The sequence below is a fragment of the Paramisgurnus dabryanus genome, chromosome 22 (genome assembly GCF_030506205.2).
Source record: "Paramisgurnus dabryanus chromosome 22, PD_genome_1.1, whole genome shotgun sequence".
NCBI lineage: Eukaryota > Metazoa > Chordata > Actinopteri > Cypriniformes > Cobitidae > Paramisgurnus > Paramisgurnus dabryanus.
Genome location: NC_133358.1, coordinates 24280566 through 24308054, shown reverse-complemented (window position 1 = coordinate 24308054; position 27489 = coordinate 24280566). Strand labels below are relative to the sequence as shown.

The 27489-nt window shown below is 39.4% G+C and overlaps 1 protein-coding gene across 1 annotated transcript in view; it reads right to left on the bottom strand.

Moving 5' to 3' along the window:
* The window catches only part of ek1 (eph-like kinase 1), a 72365-nt gene that overhangs the window by 20507 nt on the left and 24369 nt on the right, over positions 1–27489 (bottom strand). Inside the window, exons 4-11 of the mRNA XM_065258469.1 lie at positions 22673–22828; positions 21355–21708; positions 19604–19716; positions 16870–17032; positions 12851–12959; positions 2876–2943; positions 1437–1562; positions 744–929 (exon numbers count right to left, since the gene is read on the bottom strand). Of these exons, the coding sequence (XP_065114541.1) occupies positions 744–929; positions 1437–1562; positions 2876–2943; positions 12851–12959; positions 16870–17032; positions 19604–19716; positions 21355–21708; positions 22673–22828 (1275 nt within the window). The remainder of the gene's footprint in view (positions 1–743; positions 930–1436; positions 1563–2875; positions 2944–12850; positions 12960–16869; positions 17033–19603; positions 19717–21354; positions 21709–22672; positions 22829–27489) is intronic.

Genomic DNA, 27489 nt, shown 5'->3' with positions numbered 1-27489 from the left:
TATAAAGAAACTAAATAATTGCCTATCAAGGGATTAGTGTTAATTTAATTTAAGAACAATGAAAGTCAAAAATCACGTGTGAGGTCCCAACGACCAGGGCCGGCGTCAAGGGGGGGGGCATTCGCGGGAAGTGCCCCCCCCAAACAGGTTGTTGTGTCCCCCCTACAAAGTTTTATATTAATTTCATATATATCAAGAATAATTATAATAAATTAAACATTGAATGTTTCATGACTTGTAATGTAATCAAATGAGGAAAATATAGTTGATATATGTTTTCTTTAATTAAAATAGACCAGTTTCTCTGATTGGATGTATTGCCGCGTCTCACCCGTCTTACGTCTTTAGCATATTTGTGACTTGATACTAGCAACGTGTTTTTTCGCGGCATTTTATGGATCGTGTAAAATATGAATATTAGAACATTTAGAACGAATCAGCACCGCCTGCTTCATCTGACTTCATGCAAACACAGACTGGGTCGAAGTTCAATAGTTTTGCGCCTAGGTTGTGGTCTTTTGCACTTTATACGGGAAATGAGCTGACAGTCTGTACCAGTTGTATGAGTGTGTGCTTGCACTGTATTTGTTGTTTTAATGTCTTGTTTTTGCAAGTTATTGTTGCTATTGCGTGCCCCCCCCGTTGGAAGCCAAATGCCCCCCTGTTAGTTATGGTCTGGCGCCGGCTCTGCCAACGACAATATAAAACAGCGAGTTTGTTTGTGATTTAAGGCAAGTACTCACATCTTGTGACGACTCCCTCCAGTCTAATGATGTTGGGATGATCGAACTGACCCATGATACTGGCCTCACTCAGAAAGTCTCGTCTCTGCTGCTCTGAATATCCAGCTTTCAGGCTCTTGATCGCCACTTGGATCTCCCTTTTACTGGGCAACCTTAGACGCCCACTGCACACCTCTCCAAACTCACCTGGAGGTTAAACAACAGCCAAGGATTTTACCCACAATACCATGTTTTATTGCACTGGGTTATTTTCGACCCGCCGTTGGATCAAAAAGGGGTGAACCCAACACACTGGGTTGCAATTTAACCTATGCTGGGTTGTATTAACCCAAAATGCTGGGTCAAATATAAAAAAATTGGGTTAATTTAACCCTTTCTGACCCAACGCTGGGTTAAATTGCCTTTTTTTAAACAGTGGTTTAACATCTTTTGTTGTTGAGCATTCCTATTAGGCAATCAATGCCCTTCAATTTTAGTCAAGGTTGACGTTTGAGGGCACAACAGAGAACATTGCGATAATGCATCTTGTGTATTAGTTGAGGCTTATCTATAAAACAAATGCCCTCGATCCCATAAAATGAAGTGACAGCCCTGATGTTAAAGTAGGGTATAACTATGATTGAATCATAGGAATGCTCCTCCTAAAACAACAAAAGGTCACAAAAATAAATCAAGTTGTGGGTTTTGACTTACCGGCCCCAATAACTCTCTCAATTCGAATGTTGTTGACTTCAATCTCTTTGGCAAAATCTCGTATCGCCTGGTTTGGGTCTTCATACGTGTGCGGGTGAATGTATGTTCGCGTTTCAGGAAGTTTGACTGCAATGCAATGGTGAGAAAAACAGTTGGCTTATTTAGGACATTCGTGACCACGGACCAGAAAATCATAAGTAGCATGGGTATATTTGTAGTAATAGCAAAAAATACATTGTATGGGTCAAAATGTTACATTTTTATGCCAAAAATCATTACAATATTAAGCAAAGATCATGTTCCTTGAAGGTATTTTGTAAATTAATTTATTTTGAAAATATATCAAAAATGTATTTATCATTAGTAAAAGGTTATCTGTTGCTAAGGACTTTATTTGGATAACTTTAAAGGCCAATTTCTCAAAACTAAGATTTTTTGCACCCTCAAATACCAGATTTTCAAATAGTAGTTGAATCTCAGCCAAATATTGTCCTATCCTAACAAACCATACATTAATGGATATATAAATCTCAATTTCAAAAAATTTACCCATGACTTTTTTGTTTTCCAGGGTCACATGTACATTTACGCATTTGGTTAAAAATTAAATAAAAAGCTTTTACGCATTTGGCAGATGCTTTATCCAAAGCGACTTAGGTATCACCATTTGTGTTTTCTGGTAAACAAACCCTGAAACTTTTGCGATGCTTTACCAACGCTCTACCAAGAGTCACTTTACAGTAGCTGCTTAGAATGAACCATCAATTTTCCTTAAAGAGAGGGGGTGCCACATTTTCAACCCCATTAAACATTGTCTTTGGCAGGCAGGAAAAGTGTCATTAGAGAAAACACACATTAGGCAACTAGAGCGATCAGAGACATCATTTATAGGCAGAGAGAGCCGCAGAGACTCCGTTCACTAACCGATAACTAGAACACTTGCTGGAAAAACATGCATTTTTTATCCATCCAAACAGAACCGTGCACCTACGAGTGCATACCGCTGGCCAAAAGAAATGCCACATTCATTTGTTAAGATAATATCTAACCATTTTTCTAAATGTTTGATGAATTGCATTAGATATTGCGACCGAGGGCATTTAGACGCTAATGTGAGTGCATGCAGTGGTTAGCGCCTTGAGCTCTGAGGAATAGCTTATCCAGTGAAAAACAACCTCTGTTCTTCAGTTAATAATAACATATGGGTTCAGAAAACTTGGAAGAGGCTGATGAATTGGATGTTTTAACATTTAAAAGCTCCAGTGTCCATTTAATATAATTGCATTGCAAAAACAACCAGTGCAATTTATCAAAATCTTTCTTTCTGTGTTTCAAGATCAAAAGAAAGACATACGGTTTGGAACGAGTTTTAGTGCGCTATACCTTTAAAAATGATAAAATGTGATTTCTTATGCAGACTTAAATAACGCATGCATTACCTCGTCCATGCTGAAACTGCATTTTCTCTTCCTCTGGGTCTTGCTTTGCCTTTATGTATCCACAGCGCCTGAAACAATAATATAACAATAAGCACCAACACAATAGAACACACAGTCTCATTCAGATTCATAAATTCAACTATAACAATTCACTCAGACAAAGAAAATTTTAAATCAAATCTCCATAGGTCTGGTCTGGCTATAAATATATATTCCACTTTCATCTTTTTACAGCTTAGTTTAACAGTTATGTGCCTTGTGAGTCCAGTTCTCTTCCCCCGGTGTGGAAATCCATTGCTCTAATCCTCTCTTTAGCACCAGTTCATGCCACAGAGCAGGAAAATACAATCCTGACAATCCTCTGACTTTATCATTAACTACATCATTCCTTTCACAGTGGGACCACGAATAAGGAAATGCCCCAGATAGTGAATAATCCAATACACTGAGTAGAAAAGGTGGCCGACGTACGACTGATAATTATGTTCATTATTCATTTAATCCTCTTTTGACTCACACACGCACGGACGCACATACACCCCCTTTTTCATGCCATGTCTCACCAAAATTGTGATGGCAAAATCTGACTAACCAGTAGAGTAATTATGCGGTATGCTAAAATTGGAAAGATCGGGACAAGATCAATTTGGAGGATGTCAGGTGGATGTCTATTGACTGGGAGATCTGCCGGGGACCCAGGTGGATTAAAAAAAAGTGTTTTACTATTAATCTGTTCAATAGTAAAGTGCATGGAAATGTAATAAAAGAAATATATGCATGGAAAAGTAGAGTTCATCAAAAAATGAATAAGAAAATGTTATACAGGGGGTGTAACAGTGTTATAAAAGACATGGACACACAATGTACCCATTTCATTTACGCATTTAAGCATTTGGCACATGTGTATATCTGAGATGATTTACAATGCATTCAATCTATACATTTTTTATCAGTATGTAGGTTCCCTGGGAATCGAACCCATAACTTTTGTGCAACACAACTGAGCACCATACATCCTGTAGCTTAGTACACAAAGTATACATTATTTGCAATGCAGTTAAAGCCCAAACAGCATTACCCAGATACGTGCCAACGCATACAGTGCTTATGATCAGACCAAATTATCCTAAAAAAACCTGCCATCAGCTGGCAATACTCCTGTAGCAGCTGCAAGATATGATCGCATGCCAGGGTATTTAGCTTTGAATATTGATTTTATACACGGTTAACATTACCGATCAATAATAGACACGAGTGCATCTTTAAGAGCTTCAGGACGCTCAGCTGCCCGGAATCAGTCAAAGCATCGGGGCCCGAGGCCGGGGTTGGGGCGAGAGCAGACCTGGGGGTCTATTACATAATAGAAAGACTGCTGGGTTCATTCATGTCCGCTTTAATCCGGTCTGTTGCTTCTCCCTACGGAGCAGCGGGGGGTAAATCTTTTCTTTTCAGCTCCGTCTGGTGGGGGTTTGGGGGTACATGTGCGTTGTTTCCTCTCTGCTGCTTTTAATGAGACTGGGGGTCTCAAGAGAGACCCCACCTGTTCATCAGCCACCCAACACGTATCCCCCACCATGTAATAAATGCTTGAGGCCTACCGAGCATCTGTGTGCAGGTACAAGCCCCCTACCCCTTCGATCTCAAACTGCCCCATGTGCGACACACACGGTACATTAAGCGAAACAAGCTTGCAGAGGGGTGAGGTGAAAGCGGGCCGCCTGTCTGAACCATGTGGTAATCAGGAGCTTCCTGAAAAAGGCTGTGTTTGCTCCCTAACCTGCCCTGTTGTCGCTCGAGGTGCCGCAGACGGATCCCACCCCCTTGCACCTGCTTTACCGCAGCTCGGCACGCTGATGAAACACTTCCTCTCATTTCGGGACTCCCGGAACTTCTAAAAGTGAAGTGTGATCCCACCCTTCAACCTAACTGTAAATGCGATGGTGCAAGGTGCTGCTATTTGCATATTCCTTTTTATTGAAAAAAAGCGACAGACTAATGTCTAGGACTGTGCAATTAACACATTTTTCGACTCTTGAAACATTCCTAAAATCCCTTTTGTGTGGTGATAAAGGCGTTGTACAGCTCTATACCGCTGGAAGCCTTTTGTCTTTGACCCAGTTTCTTTTTCCTCCTCTTCTGTCTTTTTTTCCACGCTCACTGCATGTATCTGCAGGTGATGTGTTGTGGTTACATGAAGATATTTTGTTCATTTTCTACCATAAATATAAAAAAAAATTTGAATCATTAGTAATGTGTGCAGTGTGCTGCTACGGACTTGGACAACTTTAGAGGCGTTTTTTTTTTTTTTGACAAAATACTGTCTTATGGTGCGTTCGCACCAGACACAGAAGAGGCGTTAAGCGCGAGTAATTTATGTTAAGTCAATGCAAAGATGCGAATAAGCATCCTGCGGCGTGGTAAGCGCAAATGGCGCAGATTCCAGGTTCTGCGCGAATTGAACGTAGCTGCGTGATCCGCGCAAATTGAAAAATCTGAACTTTGGCGGATTTTCGCACCGCGTTAACCAATCAGGAGCTGGCTCTAGCAGTGAAATGATTACAGGAAGTGGGCGGAGGCAGAAAAACAAAACAACAATGGAGGACAATCCTCATCGCTACACGAGACATCTTCGTACTTTTACAGGAATTAAATGGATCTTGTTTGGAAGAAAGTGAGTGAGAAGGGCAAACAATCTGGTAGGTTTACTCAATTTTAGCTATTTAAGCCCCTCCCATGATGCGAATGTATGCGGGAATGTCTAAAATTTTACGCGCGAATGAAGCGTGTAAACTCAAAAAGTTCAAGCGTCTAACTATGCGCAAATAGCGTGCTTTTGCCTCCTCTTCCGCGTCTGGTGTGAACGCACATTTATGCTAACAAATGCTTACATCAATGGAAAGCGTATTTATTCAGCTTTCAGAAAAGGCTAAAATTCCAAAAAATTACCCTGATGGCAGGTTTTGTGGTCCAGTGACCAAAATGTTAATGTCAGACAATACAGGACATGAAAAACAGAAGAGAAAAAATAATCCCTAATGTATCATTTAGGGTCTTAATTACATAAAATCTCTTAAAAATCTTAAAAAGATTAGTTTGTGTGACATAAGGAAATATTAATTTAGTCATACAAACGTTCTCTGCTAACTATAATAATGAAGTTAGATGTTTGTATGAACAATGCATCATATAACAGATGGTAAGGCCTACACAGAAAAGTGATTCACTGTCATAGAGTTAGTCTGGAAATAAATGGTGACAAAAAAAACTGCGACAGCCTAAGAACTGTGAAAAGATGCCTGGAGTTCTAAGAAAAAAATCTATATCCAAATTTCCTACTGACACACAAAAGTATTGTAAAATTAATTAGTCTAAATTATTTTCCAACAAGCAATAGCCATTATTTCACTGTCCAGGTTAAGTATAGACCTGATATAGTCTGGCTAGGAGTAGCCAAAATAACCGTAAATTTGGTAACTTATAAGATATGAGCTATTATATCATGTGAACTAAACACAATCATACCAATGCAGTACTTTAAAATTAAACCTTGATGGTTACTCTGTGTTCTCCATCTAGAAACCTATTGATTTACTAGATGTCATTAGACCAAGACATCATAAATGAGTACTAATTGGTTGAGTAGCATTTCAACATAATGATATGATGAGGTGTGAACATTAAACATTCCAACATGACTTTTTAATGAGGCATCGCTGTCCCTTAAACTAGTTCATTACATAATGATCCTCCATTTCATTGAGCTAATGAAGATTCAAGCTGGGAGATCAGATCAGCATAGTGGATAACTGGCAAGCCAGTCATAAGTTTTGACTGCCTCAAAGACATGAAAAGCCTTTGGCACGGTCAGTACATCCTAGCGGGGTGGCACACATCACAGAACAAAATTCCAATGTTTAGTCCTTGCCACGTTCCAGTTCTCCTAAAGGACAATGCTAATTTGCCATGGTTCACTGAAGCATGCATTTTATCAAGTAAAACTTCAAACAAAGGGTTGAAGCATCTGTGAGGCGTGATGTTTGCTGGTCAATATCATGGCTTTTTATCGATTTCTGCCCAGTTTTTGGAGCCTGCTGAGATCTATCCCAACAAGGCCATACTGACGCATCTCACATACAAAGAAAAAGATGAATAATGATAAAAAAATGTATTAATAATCAGTATAAAAATAAAAAGTATCACTATATTTCTAGCCATTCTGCTGTAATGATGATGTCCTATATTCTTAAAGGAACAGTTCACCCAAATTACTCAGATAAACTTTTTTTATATTAAAGGGGACATATCATGAAAATCTTATTTTTTCCATGTTTAAATGCTATAATTGGGCCCCCAGCGCTTCTATCAACCTAGAAAATGTGAAAAAGATTAACTCATTAACTAAGTTTTGGTTAACTATTCTCTGCAAGCATGTGAAAAAATAGGTCATTAAAATTTGGCTCCCCTTGTGATGTCAGAAGGGGATAATACCGCCCCTTAATCTGCACTATCCAACCACAGCACTGGCATTTAGTGCGGAGATCAGCTCATTAGCATTTAAAAGGAAACACACAAAAATGGCAAATTTTTGCTTGGCAATTTTAACACGCTATAATAAATCATGATATTTTGAGCTAGAACTTCAAATACATCCTTTAATTTGTATTTGTGTGTCTCAATGCAAAACATGCAAGGAGATTTGAGGTTTTCAACGTGTCAGGTGTATTTAACACTACATGATCTATTTGTTTACATCTTTACACAACGTATCACTTGTAAATAATCTCAAAATATTAATCCTCTCTCACAAATGTAATGCTTTTTGGAGCTTTGTCATGTTGCCTGTATGAAAATAACATTGCAGCATTTTAATATGATAACAATGTTTGTGTTAAACCAAAGAAAAAAATGCCATCCACATCTGGGATGGCCCAAGTCAATTATGAGAGAATTTTCATATTTGGGTGAATTATTCATTAAGATCCTGCAGAATACAAAAACATTTTGAATGAGAAGAAGTAGAAACAGCAAATAAAGAAATGGCAAACGTACAATTTGTATCCCCACAAAGGCTAATATTCAGTAAATGCAAAGACTAAAACGAAAGTCTGGAGTGCTTATAAAAAACATCATTATTTCTTCCTCTCTTACCTACAAAATAATAATGTGGTCCTTAGAGACACCTCTGTCATCCAAGAAGAGATTTACAGTCGAGCTAATCCTAAAAGCAGGAAATGATTTTATGTTCGGAGGAAACGGACGTTCATAAATTCTTGAATCCTCTGACAGCTGTTTTAAAAACACTTGGTTCATTACACTAATTAAAAATCTAAAGAAAATTTATGTTATGGACGCGGCAGCCTGCCCATCTCTTCATTTATGACACATTCGTAGTACAGTATAAGGCCACCTCTATATACTGGAATGGCACATCTGGAATCATCTGTAGCTGGCCCGCCATCACATGGATGGCTATGAAATTCTGACTGAATCACATCCGTGTACTGAGAGTGAGATATTTGTAATGTGTTCAGCAGGCAGTGATTTCTGCTAGGCAAGGCGGTGAAAAAGTCCAGATGGAACTATGTGGAAAAAATAAGCCTGAAAGAGCCAACCACGGTCATTCAACCATTTCATAACAGCATGATAATTCTGGTTTGTGTGTGCACGTGCACGCATTGCCTTATTTCTGCGTTAACACGCATACACATTTTGCAGCATGATTAAGGTGGACTGTACGATCCCCTAGAGGTAATACAGGTAATACCTGCATTCAAATTATAACAAAAATAATCCTTCAGTTCTGTCTCGAAAGCACGATCTGCACTGATCCAACAAAAAGTGAATGCATTTACATTCATGCATCTGGCAGACGCTTTTACCCAAAGCCACTTACTGTTCACAATGTATACATTTTTATCAACATGCGTGTTTCCATGGGTTCAAACAATGCTCCAATTTAAAGCACTAAACTATTTTTCAACCAACCGGCTGTTTTTTGGAACAAAACAAATATTCAAAACTAGCGGTGAGGAACCGACTGCAATCTGTGCACCTTTTGGTTCCAGGGTACATTTAGTGTGTTTTCTGTGATGATGCTTGTCATCCAAACTTTATTACTCGGGGAACAATTTTCTGTTTGTACGATTTGGTACAATTGAATTATTGACAGCTGCTAAATTGTTTTCTGCAAATACATTTAGCAAAGCAAATCATCATTTTTTTGTTGAATGATTAACCGCACTAAATCTGTGCCAAACTGATAGACAAAGCAACCAGAAGCTTCCTGAAACAACACACACAGAAATGCAATGACCGCATTAAAGACTCAGAAATGCAATATGTCCTCTTCATAACATAATCTCTTGTCCTAATTTGATAACCAACAATCAATTCATCATTTCTGCAGCAAACAGCCATGTGTCTTCAAGATTTCATCATTAAACTCTAATAGTTTCATGCAGCATGGCATTAGAGAATGGTCTGGTCGTCGTCCAACAGCAAATAAAGGGATCGCCTGAAGTCCTCAGCTCTGCTCCATTTTTACTGCTGGCATACGAGGCTTGTCAGACTTGCAAATGTGCACGTCCACGGTTAGCAGGCACCTGTTAGAGGTACGGTGGCATCTGTCATCGTGCGGGAACGTTTCAGAGGAATAATCAAGTGCATCATGTTTTTAACATACATCCACCATTTTTAATTGCATTTTTCAGATACAAGAAGAAAGGGAAAACAAAACAAACGAGGACCATCTGCCACCATCAGATCAGTTTTTCATCAAGCGCTTAAAACTTGGCCGGCTACAGTCTTTGCCAGTCCAACAGAGTACAAAATAAAACAAAGATGATGATGATGATGAAGACAGTACCTTAGCATTCCTCAAACTAACCTGAACTTAAGTGTGCCAAAAGAAAAAAAAACAGCTGCCATGCTTTTTGAATAATAATAAGTCCTTCATGTTAAGGCTTTTTAAAGTCCCCCTGTGGTGAAAATCAAGTCTTTGTTGTTTATATGTCTATGTGGTGTTTTTAATATGCTAACCTGTTAACATCACACAGCTCATGTATGCATTGCAAAACCGGACTTAGCAGCTATGTGTACTCACCTACATATACACTCACCTAAAGGATTATTAGGAACACCATACTAATACTGTGTTTGACCCCCTTTCACCCTCAGAACTGCCTTAATTCTACGTGGCATTGATTCAACAAGGTGCTGAAAGCATTCTTTAGAAATGTTGGCCCATATTGATAGGAAAGCATCTTGCAGTTGATGGAGATTTGTGGGATGCACATCCAGGGCACGAAGCTCACAATCCAACACATCCCAAAGATGCTCTATTGGGTTGAGATCTGGTGACTGTGGGGGCCATTTTAGTACAGTGAACTCATTGTCATGTTCAAGAAACCAATTTAAAATGATCTGAGCTTTGTGACATGGTGCATTATCCTGCTGGAAGTAGCCATCAGAGGATGGTTACATGGTGGTCATAAAGGGACGAACATGGTCAGAAACAATGCTCAGGTAGGGCGTGGCATTTAAACAATGTCCAATTGGCACTAAGGGGCCTAAAGTGTGCCAAGAAAACACCCCCCACACCATTACACCACCACCAGCACCCTGCACAGTGGTAACAAGGCATGATGGATCCATGTTCTCATTCTGTTTACGCCAAATTCGGACTCTACCATCTGAATGTCTCAACAGAAATCGAGACTCATCAGACCAGGCAACATTTTTCCAGTCTTCAGCTGTCTAATTTTGGTGAGCTCATGCAAATTGTAGCCTCTTTTTCCTATTTGTAGTGGAGATGAGTGGTACCCAGTGGGATCTTGTGCTGTTGTAGCCCATCTGCCTCAAGGTTGTGCGTGTGGTGGCTTCACAAATGCTTTGCTGCATACCTTGGTTGTAACGAGTGGTTATTTTAGTCAAAGTTGCTCTTCTATCAGCTTGAATCAGTCGGCACATTCTCCTCTGACCTTTAGCATCAACAAGGAATTTTCACCCACAGGACTGCCGCATACTGGATGTTTTTACCTTTTTACGCCATTCTTTGTAAACCCTAGAAATGTTGTGTGTGAAAATCCCAGTAACTGAGCAGATTATGAAATACTCAGACCGGCCCGTCTGGCACCAACAACCATGCCCCGCTCAAAATTGCTTAAATCACCTTTCTTTCCCATTCTGACATTCAGTTTGGAGTTCAGGAAATTGTCTTGACCAGGACCACACCCCTAAATGCATTGAAGCAACTGCCATGTGATTGGTTGATTAGATAATTGCATTAAGGAGAAATTGAACAGGTGTTCCTAATAATCCTTTAGGTGAGTGTATATCTATGGTCCGAGCTGGTGCGATTGAGTGGAGGCGTGGGCCAAATTGCATATTTTTATCTATGGTCTAAGCTGGTACCATTTAGTGGAAGCGGGGACTGTTTTGCATATTCACAGATCTGTGTACTTATTAATTATTATAATAGCACAATGCTAGTAACCCATTCCCAGCAATACTAGCAATGCTCCCATTTCCCAGTGAATGCCCTTTAAAATAAGCTTCAACATAGCTTGAATGACCTCTAAGTCAATGTGGATAAAATCATCTACCAAATACAAAAATAAATGAAGAAAAATGTAGTTTTCCATAAGTGAGCATCATGATACCAATCTGCTGTATGGTCAACATCTACATGCTGAGGTTCGATTTCATGCATTTGTTTTAAGATAAAATCTCCACGTTAAAGTTTTAAACTCTAAACATCTTGCCTATATTATTCCCACTGCCGGTGAAATTCCACTTATGTTACACATAAAAAGTGCAGTTTAGTTAGGAAGTTAAGTGAATAAAAGACTCTTAATGATCTAAAACCTAAATAGTGTAAAGGTTGCCCTCTAAGAGCTTCGAAAGCAGTATAAATAACCCATGGTGATAGAAACTTAATACCATGTCTATGCAACAATATAAACCAATGACTGCATGGAATGAAACTTTCACTCTCCCCATTACAATACATTGGCGTCCACACTACACTAGAAGCATGTCATACAAAATCACTATCAAATCTGTTTTTATTACCTCCATAAGGGTCTTCCCACAAGCGCTCACACATACGGTACATTGAGGAGAGGGAAACCATGGATATGATGTTGCAGCACTAAGGTTCTGGCTCGCAGGCATTAAGTTGGCCAACATGACACATCCTGCGGGACCTCTCTGTCATAGTGCATTATGGGTAACAAATTGCACAGCAGACTGAAATCTCATTCTGTGTGAGAACACACTGTATCATATAGCATCCAACAGTCTAGAGATGTCCAATCAATCATGTTTCGATTCTTCATAAGCCCTTCCTGAGCAGCACAGAAAAAATATAACAATCTAAGCACACCCACCTATACGAAGCTCAGCTCATAAGTCATTGAAACCTGACCATTTCTCGACATTGAGAGCGCTTTATTTTTTTGTTTTTCTCTGATCCGCTTTTTCCTTTCATTTCAATTTCATTAGATCCCTCATTTCCAGCCATACAAACGCTCAAGTCTTTCTTTCTGCCGACATGTCTCTCAATTGTTCTCTCAAGTGCCTCCTTTCATCTCTTCATCTGGCATTCTGGAATCAAAGGGCTAAACAATTTTGTGTCCTTTTGATTTTGCGTAAATACATGCAAACAAATAAAAGCGTACACACCCAGACAGACGCAACAAAAAACATCTTATCTGGTCGATTCTGTCTTTTTGTATTTGTGATTTCTTTTTGATTAAATAAAACACGCCTGATTGATCTCATATGAATCTGTTGATGGTAAAACAATCCTGATTACCGTTGGTTTATCCAAGACTGCCAACTTGGATTGGTCGAACAAATTAATGTCTTTTTATACAAGATTCTACAACTGTAAGTAGTTTAGGTTTTTATTGAATAAAATTTAGTACAGCTTGATTCTACAAGAAGAGAAATATCAAAGTAAATGACTCTTACCGTCCACTCACAACAAAACAGGCCACTAGTAAGACCAACAGTACAGCACCTCCAGCTACAGAAATAGCCAAAATGGTCTGCTGGTTGGGGTCTCCGACCGCCAACATATCTAAAAGATAGAAGAAAAAATGAAGGTTAGAGAATACAGTATATTTGATACAGATTCATCACACTGTTACATAATATTCAGAGTTGCACAGCATTTAGTCAACAGTGGTATTTTTAGTTAGACCATAATAAATGCAGTAAAACCGTTGGTAGCTAACCGTCAAAGAGCTTTTTGTCTGGATTTCGGTCCGTCTTTCGGATGTCGTATTTGTTAACCGCATTCGCCATTCAGTTAAAAACATAAGACATACAATCGTAGTTTCATTCTTACATTAAAATGTAACGGTTTCTTTTCTGTAAAAATAATAATAATCCTCTATGACGTATGCGGTCGACAAATAAGACTTGCGGAAGATGCACCCCGAAATCCTGGCCAGGACGCATCTGGAAAGAATGGCACGTATGGTCACCCTAGTTAGAACTTTGATGTTGGCTTGAGAAAACCTGGCCTGAACATTTTAAATGGTTTAACAGAAGTTTTTAAAAAGTTTAGTTTAGTAATCTAGCTGGCATTTTTTGTATAAAGCTATCATAATTTAACATGAAGGTCAAATCATGATAACTTAATAAGTTAACATGAAGCTAACATGATGTTAGCATGAAACAAGCATGATTTGGCATGAAGCAAACATGATTTAACACAAAGCTAACATGATGTTAGCATGAAGCAAACATGATGTTAGCATGAAGCAAACATGATTTGGCATGAAGCAAACATGATTTAGCACAAAGCTAACATGTAATTACCATGATGTTAATATGATTTAGCATGAAGCTAACAAGATGCTAACATAATTGAGCATGAAGTTAGCATGATGCTAACACAATTTAACATTATGTTAGCATGATGCTAGCATGATTTAACATGATTAAGCACGAAGCTAACATGATTTACATGAAGCGTCCATGGTTTAACATCCCAGATAGCAAAAAATATCTGCAGGACTTCTTTTTGCCGCCAACCCTAAGCTGTCGGCTGTAGGTGCGTCCCGCTGGCGGGGATGAAACGTTTGCCGCCGAATACGTCACTCCCCTTTCGTGCGATTTGCCGCCAGCATGCAGCCGGCAGATCGACTGCTTAATTTATGCAAAAGCGGCGGTCCGCCGACTCATTGCTATCTGGGATGAAGCTAACATGATTTAGAATGAAGTTAGCATGAAGCAGCATGATTTAACATGAAGTTAACATAATTTAGCATGAGGTTAGCATGATTTAACAGAGCTAGAAAGATTTAGCATGAAGCTAACATGATTTACAATAAAGTTAGCATGAAGTTCACATAATTTAACAAGAAGCTAACATGATTTTCATGAACCTAACATGATTGACAATGAAGTTAGCATGACGCTAATATGTTTTAACATGAAGGTAGCATGATTTAGCATGAAGCTAGCATGATTTACAATGACGCTAGGATGATTTAACATGAAGCTTAAATGATTCACAATGAAGTTAACATGATTTCCCATGAAGTTAGCCTGATTTACAATGAAGTTAACATGATGCTAATATGTTTTAGCATGAAGCTAGCATGATTTACAATGAAGTCCACGTTATGTTAATATGTTTTAGCATGAAGCTAGCATGATTTAGCATAGTTAAAATGATTTAACATGACGCTAGCATGATTTAACATGAAGCTAGCATGATTTTAACATGGTCTCATAAAAAATGCTAATTTACAAGACATGTCAGACGCTCTTAGAGGGTTTTGTACGGAAGAGGATAAGGGCCACTGGTGAAAAAATTATTTGAATTCTGACTTTTTTCTCAGAATTCTGACTTTAATCTCAGAATTCTGACTTTAATCTCAGAATTCTGACTTTAATCTCAGAATTCTGAGAATAAAGTCAGAATTCTGAGATTAAAGTCAGAATTCTGAGATTAAAGTCAGAATTCTGAGTTTAAAGTCAGAATTCTGAGAATAAAGTCAGAATTCTGAGATTAAAGTCAGAATTCTGAGAATAAAGTCAGAATTCTGAGTTTAAAGTCAGAATTCTGAGAATAAAGTCAGAATTCTGAGATTAAAGTCAGAATTCTGGGATTAAAGTCAGAATTCTGAGAATAAAGTCAGAATTCAAATTCTGAGTTTAAAGTCAGAATTCTGAGATTAAAGTCAGAATTCTGAGATTAAAGTCAGAATTCTGAGAATAAAGTCAGAATTCAAAAAAAAATTTCACCAGTGGCCCTAATCCTCTTCCGTAGTTTTGCATCTGAGCTCTTCACATTTCTGTGTTATCAAACTGATATCAAACAATAGTATGTCTTAAACAATAGCCTAAACTGTGAAAGTTGTAAGAAATTAAAGTAAATTCACTACACCAAAAGGATCACAATTTTACTGCAATTTGTCTGGCTGTCTGGAATGCTTGATTCTGATTCCGACATTTCGAGCTTCACCCAGGTACAGTGAGTCGATAGTTCCAATTTAATATTTCCAAATAAATTCAACATAAATATGCTTAATCAGTAACATACTGTATATGATTTTATTTACAAATAATTACATTTAATAATGCACGTTCATCTTGTTTCGACTTTGAACTTGTTTTGAAGTCTTGTTTTAAAGCTGCTAGGAAATATTCATTCCATTCAGAAGGTTATTCAGAAGCTAATAACATATCAAATTAATATTTTGCGTACATACTGTATTTTTATTCATGACAAGTAACCTTGTAATAAGCAGGATATTATCGCCACCCAGTTGTTATTGCAGAATAAATCCCGGCAGGGTGATCAGGACCCCGACTTACAGTTTCTTTAGTTATTGTCATACTTTTCCTACATTTACTGACTTCAATAACAATGTGCTATCGCAAACAAAAATATACATTATTAATGTGTTTCCGACACAAAAACAAAATGAACGGATGTAATCTAAGCTAAACCTCTAGAGACAAAGTAGTAAAAAAATAAAAGATTTAAGAAAGCATCCCTCCTTAATTATGCACACAGAATAGTGCCATGTACCATATGGTACAGAAACTATGAGACACAAACAGCGGGGCATCTGCCGACTCTCAGATGACATTCCTCACGCTTCAGAGGAATGCTGACAGAACGTCTACATGTTCATACTTCAAACATCCCAGCAAAAGAGAAAACTACAGCGTGCAAGGAGCTTCATCCGTCTCGGGGGACTAATTGAGCGTGTTCACACGTATGAATATTTCACAGCCTCTTTCTATGTGCACAACGGATTGGAAATTCAATCAGCGTTGTGTGAAAGAGAAATAGATGGAACTGACACAGGTTATGGTTTGATCGAAAGCCCATTTCCAGCACGGCCTTGAAAATTTGGTGGGTTTGGTGGCACCTGCACATTAAGACATTTCAAAGGAAACTACAAAAACTCTGTTTGGATTTACCATTAACAATAAGCCAAGAAGCGAAGGGTCTAAAAATGACTTTACGCACAACCTTGAGGGGCTTGCTTTAATAAAATAAGGCAACAACATCCAAGACCCTAATGTTTAAAAGTAACTACATTCATTTACAAAGTAAAATCATAAAGAATTTATATTCTGCCAAGTCTGTAAACATAACACCAGGCTGTTAACAGCTACCAAACACTTCAGCACAGTTGATTCATTTGATTCAGTTCAATTGCTATTTTATAGCAACTATAAATGTAGCTTATGCAGATTTTTGCAGGCCATTTATTTTATATAGAGATATTTAAATTTATATTTATGCATTTGGCAATGGCATTTATGCAAAGCGATTCAAGGTATGTGCTTTATAAGTATTTGTGTTTCTTGGGAATCAAACCCATGACTTCAGCTGTTGACGAAGCTCCAAAAAGCTGATGATAAAAGCCTACGAAGTGATGACTTTACCTGTTAGATGAAAGACATTTTAAAACAAAAACAATAACATTTGAGACAAAATTGGAGAAAATAAACCTCACCTTCATGGCGTGTCTCCAACTCAATCTCCCCCCTGTAGTTGCCATAGCCACCATCCGTGCGAGCTCGAACCCGGAACACGTATGTGGTTCCTGGCTTGAGTCCATCCACGGTCATGCTGTTAGATTTGGTCTTGAGCACCGTGTAGTTCTGATCGTGCTGGTTCTGATGCAGGAACAACGAAGAAGTTTCTTTCAATTAAGTTCTGATAAATGTCTTGGTTCGATCTCTATCACAACAATACTTAACAATTCCCTTGCGGTTCAAAAGAACGACCCAACTTCATCCATCATGGATTTGGCTAACATTCAGTAAAACAAATGAAGAACTAGAGAACAAAGCATGCAGATTGGATTCACATCAGTCAATTGCCAATTAGCAATTAGCTCGGATGGTTTCCCTGGAATTTAGTGCTCACTCAAGCAGCTCTTGCCAATTGCTAAACACAATGCTTTTCGCATTTCGTCTGATGAAACTAAAACGAAACAGCAGATCTCTGCATTTTTAGGGACCTAACAGCTTTTCGGCTTTCATTAACTGGAATTAATCCAGATTAATGATATTAATCCCATTGACTGGGAAATGTCACCTCATTGTCTGGAGAATCCCATACAGTGTGCAGATATTTCACGAATTTGCACGTAAGCTATTCACTTAAAATGCACATGTGCACCGCTTAAATAAATGTTCATGACAAAAATGTCACACCCTGTGTCTTATAGATGGTGCTATAAAATTCAATACGAGCCAAGCAGACAGCATCAAACAGTCATGGACACGGCAGCGGCTAAGCGCGTCCATCTGTGAGTTCCATCTAAGAGTCACATAGCCCATAATCACCTGAATAAATCATAATAATTATCAGTCACCCTGTCTGCCACACAGCCCAATAATACGATACAGGAGGTTGTAAACAAAAAAAATACTGCCAAGCATTGAATCACTTATCCGCTTTAACTTTACTGCAGTAAGCGTGAATGATGTCTAAATGATGTGTACATTTTTATTGACTGTTTATACTGCAAGTAATGAAATCTGATTTGTGCCTAAAGACAGCGTATGCAAGCATCTGGTGTATATCTACACGTTTCTATAGTAAGTGCTTATTTCCAAAACAAATTGGATTTCAAACCACATATATGGATCACGTTTTATGTCTTTTTATCTTCGGGTAACCAAAACTAAACTGTGTTGAGTTAAACACACCTAGAAAATTTGACTTTTGTCAGATTCCTTAAAGGGATAGTTCGGCCAGAAATGATATTAAACCCATGATTTACTCACCCCCAAGCTGTCCGAGTTGCAGATGTCCATCGTTTTTCAGACAAACACATTTTCGGATATTTTAGAAAATGTTTTAGATCTTTCAGTTGATTAAATGTAATGTTACGGGGTCCACGACCTTCAAGTCCAAAAAAGTGCATCCATCCTTCACAAAATAAATCCAAACGGCTCCAGGATGATAAACAAAGGTCTTCTGAGGGTAATCCGCGCTGTGTTGTTGTAGAAATATCCATATTTAAAACTTTATTAACGAAAATAACTACCTTCCGGTAGCACCGCCATCTTAGACTCCTCTGTATTCAGGAGAGAGTATTAGCGTAGTGTACGCACTTTTCTTAGTGACGTATGACAAATTCGGAGGGCGGGGGCACAGAGCAGCAGCAGAGTAGCCTCCGTAGGCTGCGTAAGCTCTCATCCTGAATGTGGACGCGACTAAGATGGCGGCGCTACCGGAAGGTATTTATTTACGTTAATAAAGTTTTAAATATGGATATTTCTACAACAACACCGCGCGGATTACCCTCAGAAGACCTTTGTTTATCATCCTGGAGCCGTTTGGATTTATTTTGTGAAGGATGGACGCACTTTTTTGGACTTGAAGGTCGTGGACCCCGTAACATTACATTTAATCAACTGAAAGATCTAAAACATTTTCTAAAATATCTGAAAATGTGTTTGTCTGAAAAACGATGGACATATGCAACTCGGACAGCTTGGGGGTGAGTAAATCATGGGTTTAATATCATTTTTGGCAGAACTATTCCTTTAAAGGAAAACACCACCGTTACTGTATGTTCTTACCTCAACTTAGATGAATTAATACATACCTATCTTTTTTCAATGCATGCACTTTTAATCTTTGTACAGCGCTTCTTGAATGTGTTAGCATTTAGCCTAGCCCCATTCATTCCTATTGCTCCAAAAAAAGTTTTATATTGTGCCACCATACTTACTCGTGTAACTACTCATGTAACAGTCTTTAAATAGGGAAAACATGGAAGTGTTTGGTGGCTTCTAAATTCATCCTTGTTTGGAGCCATAGGAATGAATGGGGCTAGGCTAAATGCTAACACATTCACAATGCGCTGTAGAAAGATTAAGTGCACGCATTGAAAAAAGATAGGTATGTATTAATTAATCTAAATTGAGGTAAGAACAAAGTAAACTATTGAAAAACGGTGGCGTTTTCCTTTAAAAAGTGTCCTGGAAAATAATGTCATCATGTCAAATTTTATACGTTTGAAGGGTTTCGGGAGAGACTGAACGTCCATGAATAATAATTGGGTCCAAACGGAGCCTGTCTATGTGTTAACATTACAGCTTCTCCCGAGGGTCTGATAAAAGCCAGTGTGCCATATGTCCAATCAGTGCAGATAAGATCCACACAGGGCCAAAAGGTCACAAAGATGATGTTGTTAGTGAGCGCCGGGAGAAAAACCCAAAGCTACTAACCTTTTCATAATAGGTGACCTCATATTCCACAACGGTCCCATCAGAAGGTTCTGGACCGTGCCATGCCAGCGTTACACTGTCGGTGCCCTTTCTTTCCTTTACGATGACACTCACTAAAAAAGAGAAAGAGCAAGATGATGTATTAAGATTGATGTTCTATGCAAAAGGATTAATTACGCTTCTAATTAAAGCGTGTGAGAGGTTCGGCGGGGCAGCGTCATTTTTCGGGGGGAGTGATAAATTATTCTGTGTTTGCCGTGAGTAATTTTCACCCGTACTACGTAGCTGGCAAAAAGCCAGAGCACCTCACATTTCTATCGGTACGGCAGCAGTAGATTCACTCGCTTTGAGCCGACAGAGAAGCAGAGGTGCTAATGACGGTGTCAGATTGTGAGTACAAACGAGAGGCTCCCATTTTGGGCCCCGGCAGCCCGTGATGAATGAAGGCGCTGACGTTTCGATCTTTAATGAGCGAGAAACGAAAAAGTCTTAACTGTGCAATACTCCGATCTGCCTCGCGGCACTTAAGAAGTGACACTGTGAACTAGAGTACATAAACAAACACTCTTATACTGATAAACAAATAGCTACGCTGACACTTCAACATTCGTTTACGTCACAGACGAAAGCCAGACTTTAACTCGCAGTAATGAATGGAAAGCAAAAACATCTTATATAATACGGAACATGAGCCGCGACCGTATATTAGTACATAACCAACATTTAGGTCAGAATGTATAATGCATTTACATTTACATTTTATTTAAATTAAAATTTTATTTTTTAGCGAATTCATGACCTTTGCATGCTAACGCAATGCTCTACCAATTGAGCTACATGAAGTTGCTTATACAGCATTAAATATGGCCTCCGCTTTCTGTCTGTCATTTATGAAGTCACACATCTGTCGACTTTTTTGATGTATTCAAGTGATTTTTTATTACTTCAAAATCTGCATTTATAAATATTCAGACTGCCATCAATCACACACCTGCTGATGAAACACGTGCGGCGAAACATCCGTCATCACACATAACATGCAAATACAACTACTACATCATCCAAGAGCCCTCCTGACACATGGCAAATAGTCTCTTGAATATTTCAAGCAGAGTGGACCCGAGGCCAAGCACTCGAAATGTAGGCCAATCATGGTCACGTTTGCCTTGAGATGTCCCCGCCTCCGGTGTCGTTACCATGGTTACAGTCCTGTCAAGTCTCATAAGAGTGAGAGGCTGTTGATCTAGGCATCCTGTGCGGCTCTCATCTTGGACTTCAGATTTTCACCCCTGTTTGCTCTCTCGCTCTCTCTCTGTGTTGATGAGGAGCTGAATCATTGTATACTACGAATGAAGAGCCTGTCCATCCTCTCGACCAATGACAGGCTCCGGTGCCAAAAATAAGTGCGTGTTTAAAGGTCACGTGAGGTACAACTGAACACACTTGAAGCTATACAGAACTACACTTCAATGAAAGAAAAGGATATGAGATGTATCGTGAATAAAGCCTGAGATTTAAAAGCGGGGGCGAGATGAATGTGTAACATAAGAATGTTTAAAGGACCTTGAGTGCTACATAAACCCCCGACCTTTCTTCCAGAGACATAAAAACATTCATCTGTTTTGCGAATAGTGCCGTACAGTATTGTGTAAATGAAAAAGGCCAAAAAAAAGGATGTTTTTGTAAAAATCATTATTGACATTCTTATAAAACTTTGAGAAAAACTTGAATTGAAACGCATGTCACCTCACCTGTTTGGCTAGTGGTGACGTTCACAGACACCATTTGACGTGGACTGGGGCTGAGATCCGACACTCCATTTAGGGCTTCTATACTGAAGGTGTAGTTGGTGTGGGGTTGCAGTTCTGTGATCAAAACTCTGGGGTGCATCAATCCAAACTGCCTCGGGTTAAACCGTGGCCCGCTTCCGCAGGGAACACACTTTTCGACATCTCGCCCCGTGCCCGTCTCTCCGGAGCACTTCCGGCAGTGGACGCTGTAGGTGACATCTCCGCGACCGCCGTTTTCACGAGGTGGACTCCATTCGAGGGTAACCGCGGTCTCGTTCACCATGGAAACTGGGTTGCCGGGTGCGGAGGGTGGTCCTGATGAACGTGCACATAGGAATTATACACTTATCATTCATAAAAGCCTAAATAACCACTATTTATCCCAACAAAAAGATTAATGCTGCGTTCACACCAGCCGCGGTAGAGGCGTCAAGCACGAGTGATTTTAATGTTAAGTCAATGTAAAGACGCTTGACGCGCGTCTGGAGGTCTCCCGGCGCAAATACGCCATTTGGCACGGCATGGTAGACGTGATTCCGCCTCATTCGCACGTATAGTTCGCGCGAATGGTGCGAATTGAGCGTCTGACACGGTACGCGCAAATGGTGCTTTTTGTGCATTTTGTGTTTGACGTGAATTTGCGGCTGTGACGCCCGAGTTGAAAAATGTGAACTTTGGCGGATTTTCGCGTTGTGTTAACCAATCAGGAGCCTGCTTGCTGCTGTGGCGGCAGCCCCGCCCGGAGTCACTCATTCAACATGGAGGAACGCTTGATATTGTCCGTGAGCAGTCACCCGGAGCTATACGACACAAGTTCTTATTTCTATAGAGACAGGAATTAAAAGGACATCGCTTGGAAGAGTGTCAGTGAGGACATTGGGCAACCTGGTAAGTTGTAAATACACATTTCACTTTTGAGTCATGTGATGTTTATCGACACGCGGCATTTCCAACGTTTTTTAAACTATTTTCCCCCTATAGTAAGGTTACCAAATACAAACCGGTAACTCTCTTGATGAATGCACGATCAACATCAGCCATCTTGCAAACAGACAACCGCATAGCACTTGCCCCTCCCACAAGAAGCGCATTTTGCCTCTGACGCGCATCAAATGTTTGCTCTAGACGCAATTCAAATGCATTCAAAATGTTCAAGCGGCAAACTAGACACGGTAGACACGATTTTGACATCTCAAACGCGGCTGGTGTGAACCCACTGTAAGATTGACCTGCACAGAAATTGTTTATTTTTCGCTAACATATAGGGAGCTTTGCTTACTTGTGCAAGGCATAGAGCGGGGGTCCATTTCGGCCCGGTAGAAGCCTCTCTCGCACACACACTCGGATGCTTTGTCCTGATGGGAGTAACTGTGTGGAGGACACTTCACGCAGTATGCATCCATGGCAGAAGCTTTGTAGAAACCTGACCGGCATGCTAGTGAAAAGAAAGAAAAGTTTGATTAGACTTTTCAGTGCACACATACTAAAGAATAAATCGAAAGAAAGCAAAACCAGTCTAATTCTAAAATGGAGACATCAGTAGTAGAGATAGGAGAGGAGAGATGAGAACAAACGAGAAAAGGAGATGAGGACTTTGCCCTGGATGTTATCCGAGGAGGTTTCCCTTTGGTTCTCGTCAGCTTCTCCAGCGAGGCATAACGAACATCGGGCCACAGCATTAGACTAACCGTAGGCACGTGGCAGTCGCATTTGTGTGTGCATGGCCTGGGTTATGTTGGAGCTGAGTGAATCAGTGATTGGTGTATGTGCATTAAAGCGCTTCCCCTCTGGGACGCTGTGCCAGACTCCCATGTTGGCCTTGAACTAAAAGCAAACCCCATATTTCTGCAAACACATCCCAAACATGTCAGATCTGATCAGCCACAGCACAATGCCTCCAACATATTTCCCTTAAAGGTGAAGAGAGAGAGAGGCTTTTTCCAAGAGACTAATGCTGAACTTTGGACAGTGCTAATGGAGTGCAGAGTCAAGGCTATTTTTGGAAGCAGGATTTGAAAGGTGTCGCTTAACGTTTAGCTACAGCAAGTCATGCTAAGCTAGGGTGACCATACATGCCATTCTTCCCAGATGCGTCCTGTCCAGGATTTCGGTGCGTCTTCCGGAAGTCGTATTTGTTGACCGCATACGCCATTCCGTTAGAAACATAAGACATACAATCATAGTTTCATTCTTACCTTAAAATTTAACGTTTTTTTCTATAATAATAATCCTCTATGACGTATGCGGTCTACAAATACGACTTACAGAAGACGAACCCGCAATCCTGGTCAGGACATGTCTGGGAAGAATGGCACGTATGGTCACCCTATGCTAAGCTTTTACTGAAATTAATAACTCAAACACACCATACTGTCCTACTAATTTTACTACACACATGGGTTTAAATAGGATAAAACAACCAGCATATTGGTAGGTTGGTTGAATTACAACCCAACGGGGGTTGCAATTGCCCCTTTTTGTTGAAAACAAGCATTTTTTTTTTGTAGTGTAGTCGTTTTAGAAGGCATAAGACTGTAATTTATTTCCAATTAGAAAAATGAACTGCGTGTATGCATTTAATTTCCTGTCTGCATCACAAACACAGGCTAGCACACATGCATGAAACATTTCATGTTGTTGTGCTAATATATAGCATTTCATCCTATTTCATCCCATGTCCTTTACTCCATTATCCTTTCAATTGGTCGACAAAAGGCGACGATAAAATTACAAAATCTGTTTGCACAAGCTAAAATGCACTGTTAAGCATTGCAACGCATCAGCCAGACAATTGCACAAATAATCAATATGGGCAGAATATGCATTACACCACACTGTTTATAATTTACACTTCCAAGCAGATCCATCTTCACCAATCCATTAACCGCTGCTCTGATTTACCGCCACATTAGCATTAATTAATGACTAGATGTTTCATGATCAATAGGACAGCTGTCTCTCCAAATGAATTCTTCAGCATCTTCAACTGAGCTTTATTGCCACATTGATACAAAGAGGTGTAAAAGAGGTCACAACATGAGGTCACATCATGAGCGAGACCCTTACTCATGTCACACGATTTGATTTGTTCCTGAGCCGAGTCAATGTGACGTGAAATAAGTCTTTGCAAAACCCTTCAAGAATAGCTGGCCAGAAGTATATTTGGTATTCACCAACCTAAATTATTCTTAGCTTAAACATACAATATCTCTCATTTCAAGGCTTACATTAGAAAATGCTACGCTGCTAGGTGTATAAAAACAGACTAAGACGTGCGCTGCTGTTTCCATCACCTCTGGTGGTCAGTTTATGGCAAGTGCTGTGAGGACCCCGTGGTGGTCTGGAACCAGGCCTGAAATTGAAACGGTGTGCACGTGTGTATATATACTGCGGTTTCGCCATCTCCAAGTTTCCTCACTGCCAAACCAGAGAGCCCTTGGAAAGCTTGGACGTTTGTGCAACCCAACTGGCCAGAGACTTGGCAACAAGGCAATTGTGACTGCAGTTGCTAACCGCAAACAAACGACCATAAGTTTATGGAAACATTGTACTGAAGGACCTATTCAGAAGAAGCAATTATTCCCTTAGTGGAGAACTAAAAAAGGTCTAGATTAATTGGTCGTAATATATGTCTTAGCCTTCAAGCTCCAACAAGGCTATAAAAACAAAAGGAGTGCAAGTATGATAGTCTAGCTTTGAAAAAAAGACCATAAATTCCCATACAGTCTGGTTCATGTTAGTTGAGTGCAATTGGTGGAAAAGCAAAAGACAACCTACGCCGATGTTAAACAGGTCTGATCAGTTCAATATCAGTACCTGACCTAATTGATAATCTTGCATATAAATCCCTATTTAAAAAAAACACACACTGAATAGCCATCCCAGAAAAGCCAATCCAATAATAAAGCACAGTTTTGCTATGCATTATGGGATTTTGTACAGCATGCAAGAAAAGGTCATAACAAATTATTTATGGGCAAACAAGGCAAGAATCAATGTCAAAACACAACATCTTATTAGACTGCATCTCCCCACCATGAGCAAAACTGAAAAAAAGAAAGCAAGATCTAAGATGGCACCCTTATCAAATATTTACATTGGTGTGATTGGTGTCCCTTCGGCTCTGGATAATCAATAGCTTTTATATATGATACCTTCAGACAAAGAGCAGCACCATCATGGGAATAAAGAGCGAAAAGAAAAATGAGCAGCAGAGAGCTTGTATAGTTTTTTCCGTGAAAGGCGGCGGATGAGAGGCGTGTTTGGAGAGTGTGTTTAATGCTCTGGACCGTGGGGACGAATGGTTGCTGTTAGTGTATTTTTATATTCTGTCTGCAGTCTTTGGCTCATATTGAATAAGGCAGATCTATAGACCAACCCACCAACAGAAGAGTCTCTGTTACTATATTATCCCAATCAAGAAGGATTTGGCATGCAGACAAACTAATCTTATAGTATTGTTTTAACTTATTGCTTCATGAATATGATACTTTAGGGTCCATAAAAAATACATAATACCTTTATCTCTTTAATACCCCAATTGTTTCCTCTGGACAGCATTACAATTAGATCAAATGCAATGGGGCAAAGTCTCCTGCAACAGATAGCATCTCAATGGAGATGTCATAATCTGCCTTAAAGGGACACTCCAATTTTTTTTGAAAATATGCTCATTTACCAGCTTCCCTAGAGTGAAACATTAGATTTTTACCGTTTTGGAATCCATTCAGCTGATCTCCAGGTCTGGCGCTACCACTTTTAGCATGGCTTAGCATGACCTATTAAATCTGATTAGACCATTAGCATCGCACTAAAAAATGACCAAAGAGTTTCGATATTTTTCATATTTAAAACTTGACTCTTCTGTAGATATATTGGGTACTAAGACGACAGAAAATTAAAAGTTGCGATTTCTAGATCGATATGGCTAGGAACTCTCATTCTGGCGTAATAATCAAGGACTTTGCTGCCGTAACATGGTTGCAGCAGCCACAATGACATTATGTAGTGCCCGAAAATAGTCCCCTCTTATTAAAATAAACCAAGGGGACTATTTTCAAGCGTTGCGTAATATCATTGCGCCTGCTTCACCCATGATACGGTAGTAAAGTCCTTGATTATTATGCGTAAAGTAATATAGCCATATCGGCCTAGAAAATCGCAACTTTTAAATTTCTGTTGGTCTTAGTACACGATGTAACTACAGAAGAGTCAAGTATTAAATAGGAAAAATATCGAAACTCTTTGGTTATTTTTGAGCGCGATGCTAATGGTCTAACCAGATTCAATGGATTATGCTAAGCTATGCTAAAAGTAGTACCACCAGACCCAATCGGCTGAACGAATTCCAAAACGGTAAAAATCAAATGTTTCACTTTAGGGGAGCTGGAAAATGAGCATATTTTTTTTTAAAAAGTTTTTATTTTTTATTTTATTTAAAATACACTTATAAGACAAAGCTGACATGAGCAAACATCAACATGAGCAAATAAAGATCCATCTATGATCTATCAAATTTTTTGAGGGGTTACCAAACAGCAACATGTCACCAAACCACCATCTTCCTTCAATATGCCATAACCAGTGTATTTTATAAGGGCAGACCTTACATATGATTCAATTTGGTGTAAAATTGTAAGAAAATGAAAACCTTGTCACTCCAGTTAGATGACATGCTCAGTAGTCTTCGGCGAACAAGATGAAGGGTTTATCTCAAATATAAGCAGCAAGCGAAAAGACTTTCTTCTCCCCTGGGGGAAAGTGTGAGAAAGCGCGAGTGACATCCATACATCTAGCATTTCAGGGGCTTTTTCAATTTAGCAGACTCGCTCATAAAAGGGAGAGCCGTATAGCTAAGATAGCCGAGCGGCAACCGCAGGGTACTGTCCCCACACAAATACAGCATTATATTAGGAGAGAGGTTGCCATAGTAACATAATACCAAAATGCTTTCTTCATCGAGTGTGAATCAATACTTGAATAGTTAACGAAATTCATCCACATATGAAGAAGGACTCGCACCAAGTACAGCAAAGGAAAACACTTGGAAATCATTACACGCCGCTTCATTACAAACACTCTCACTTCATTTACTTT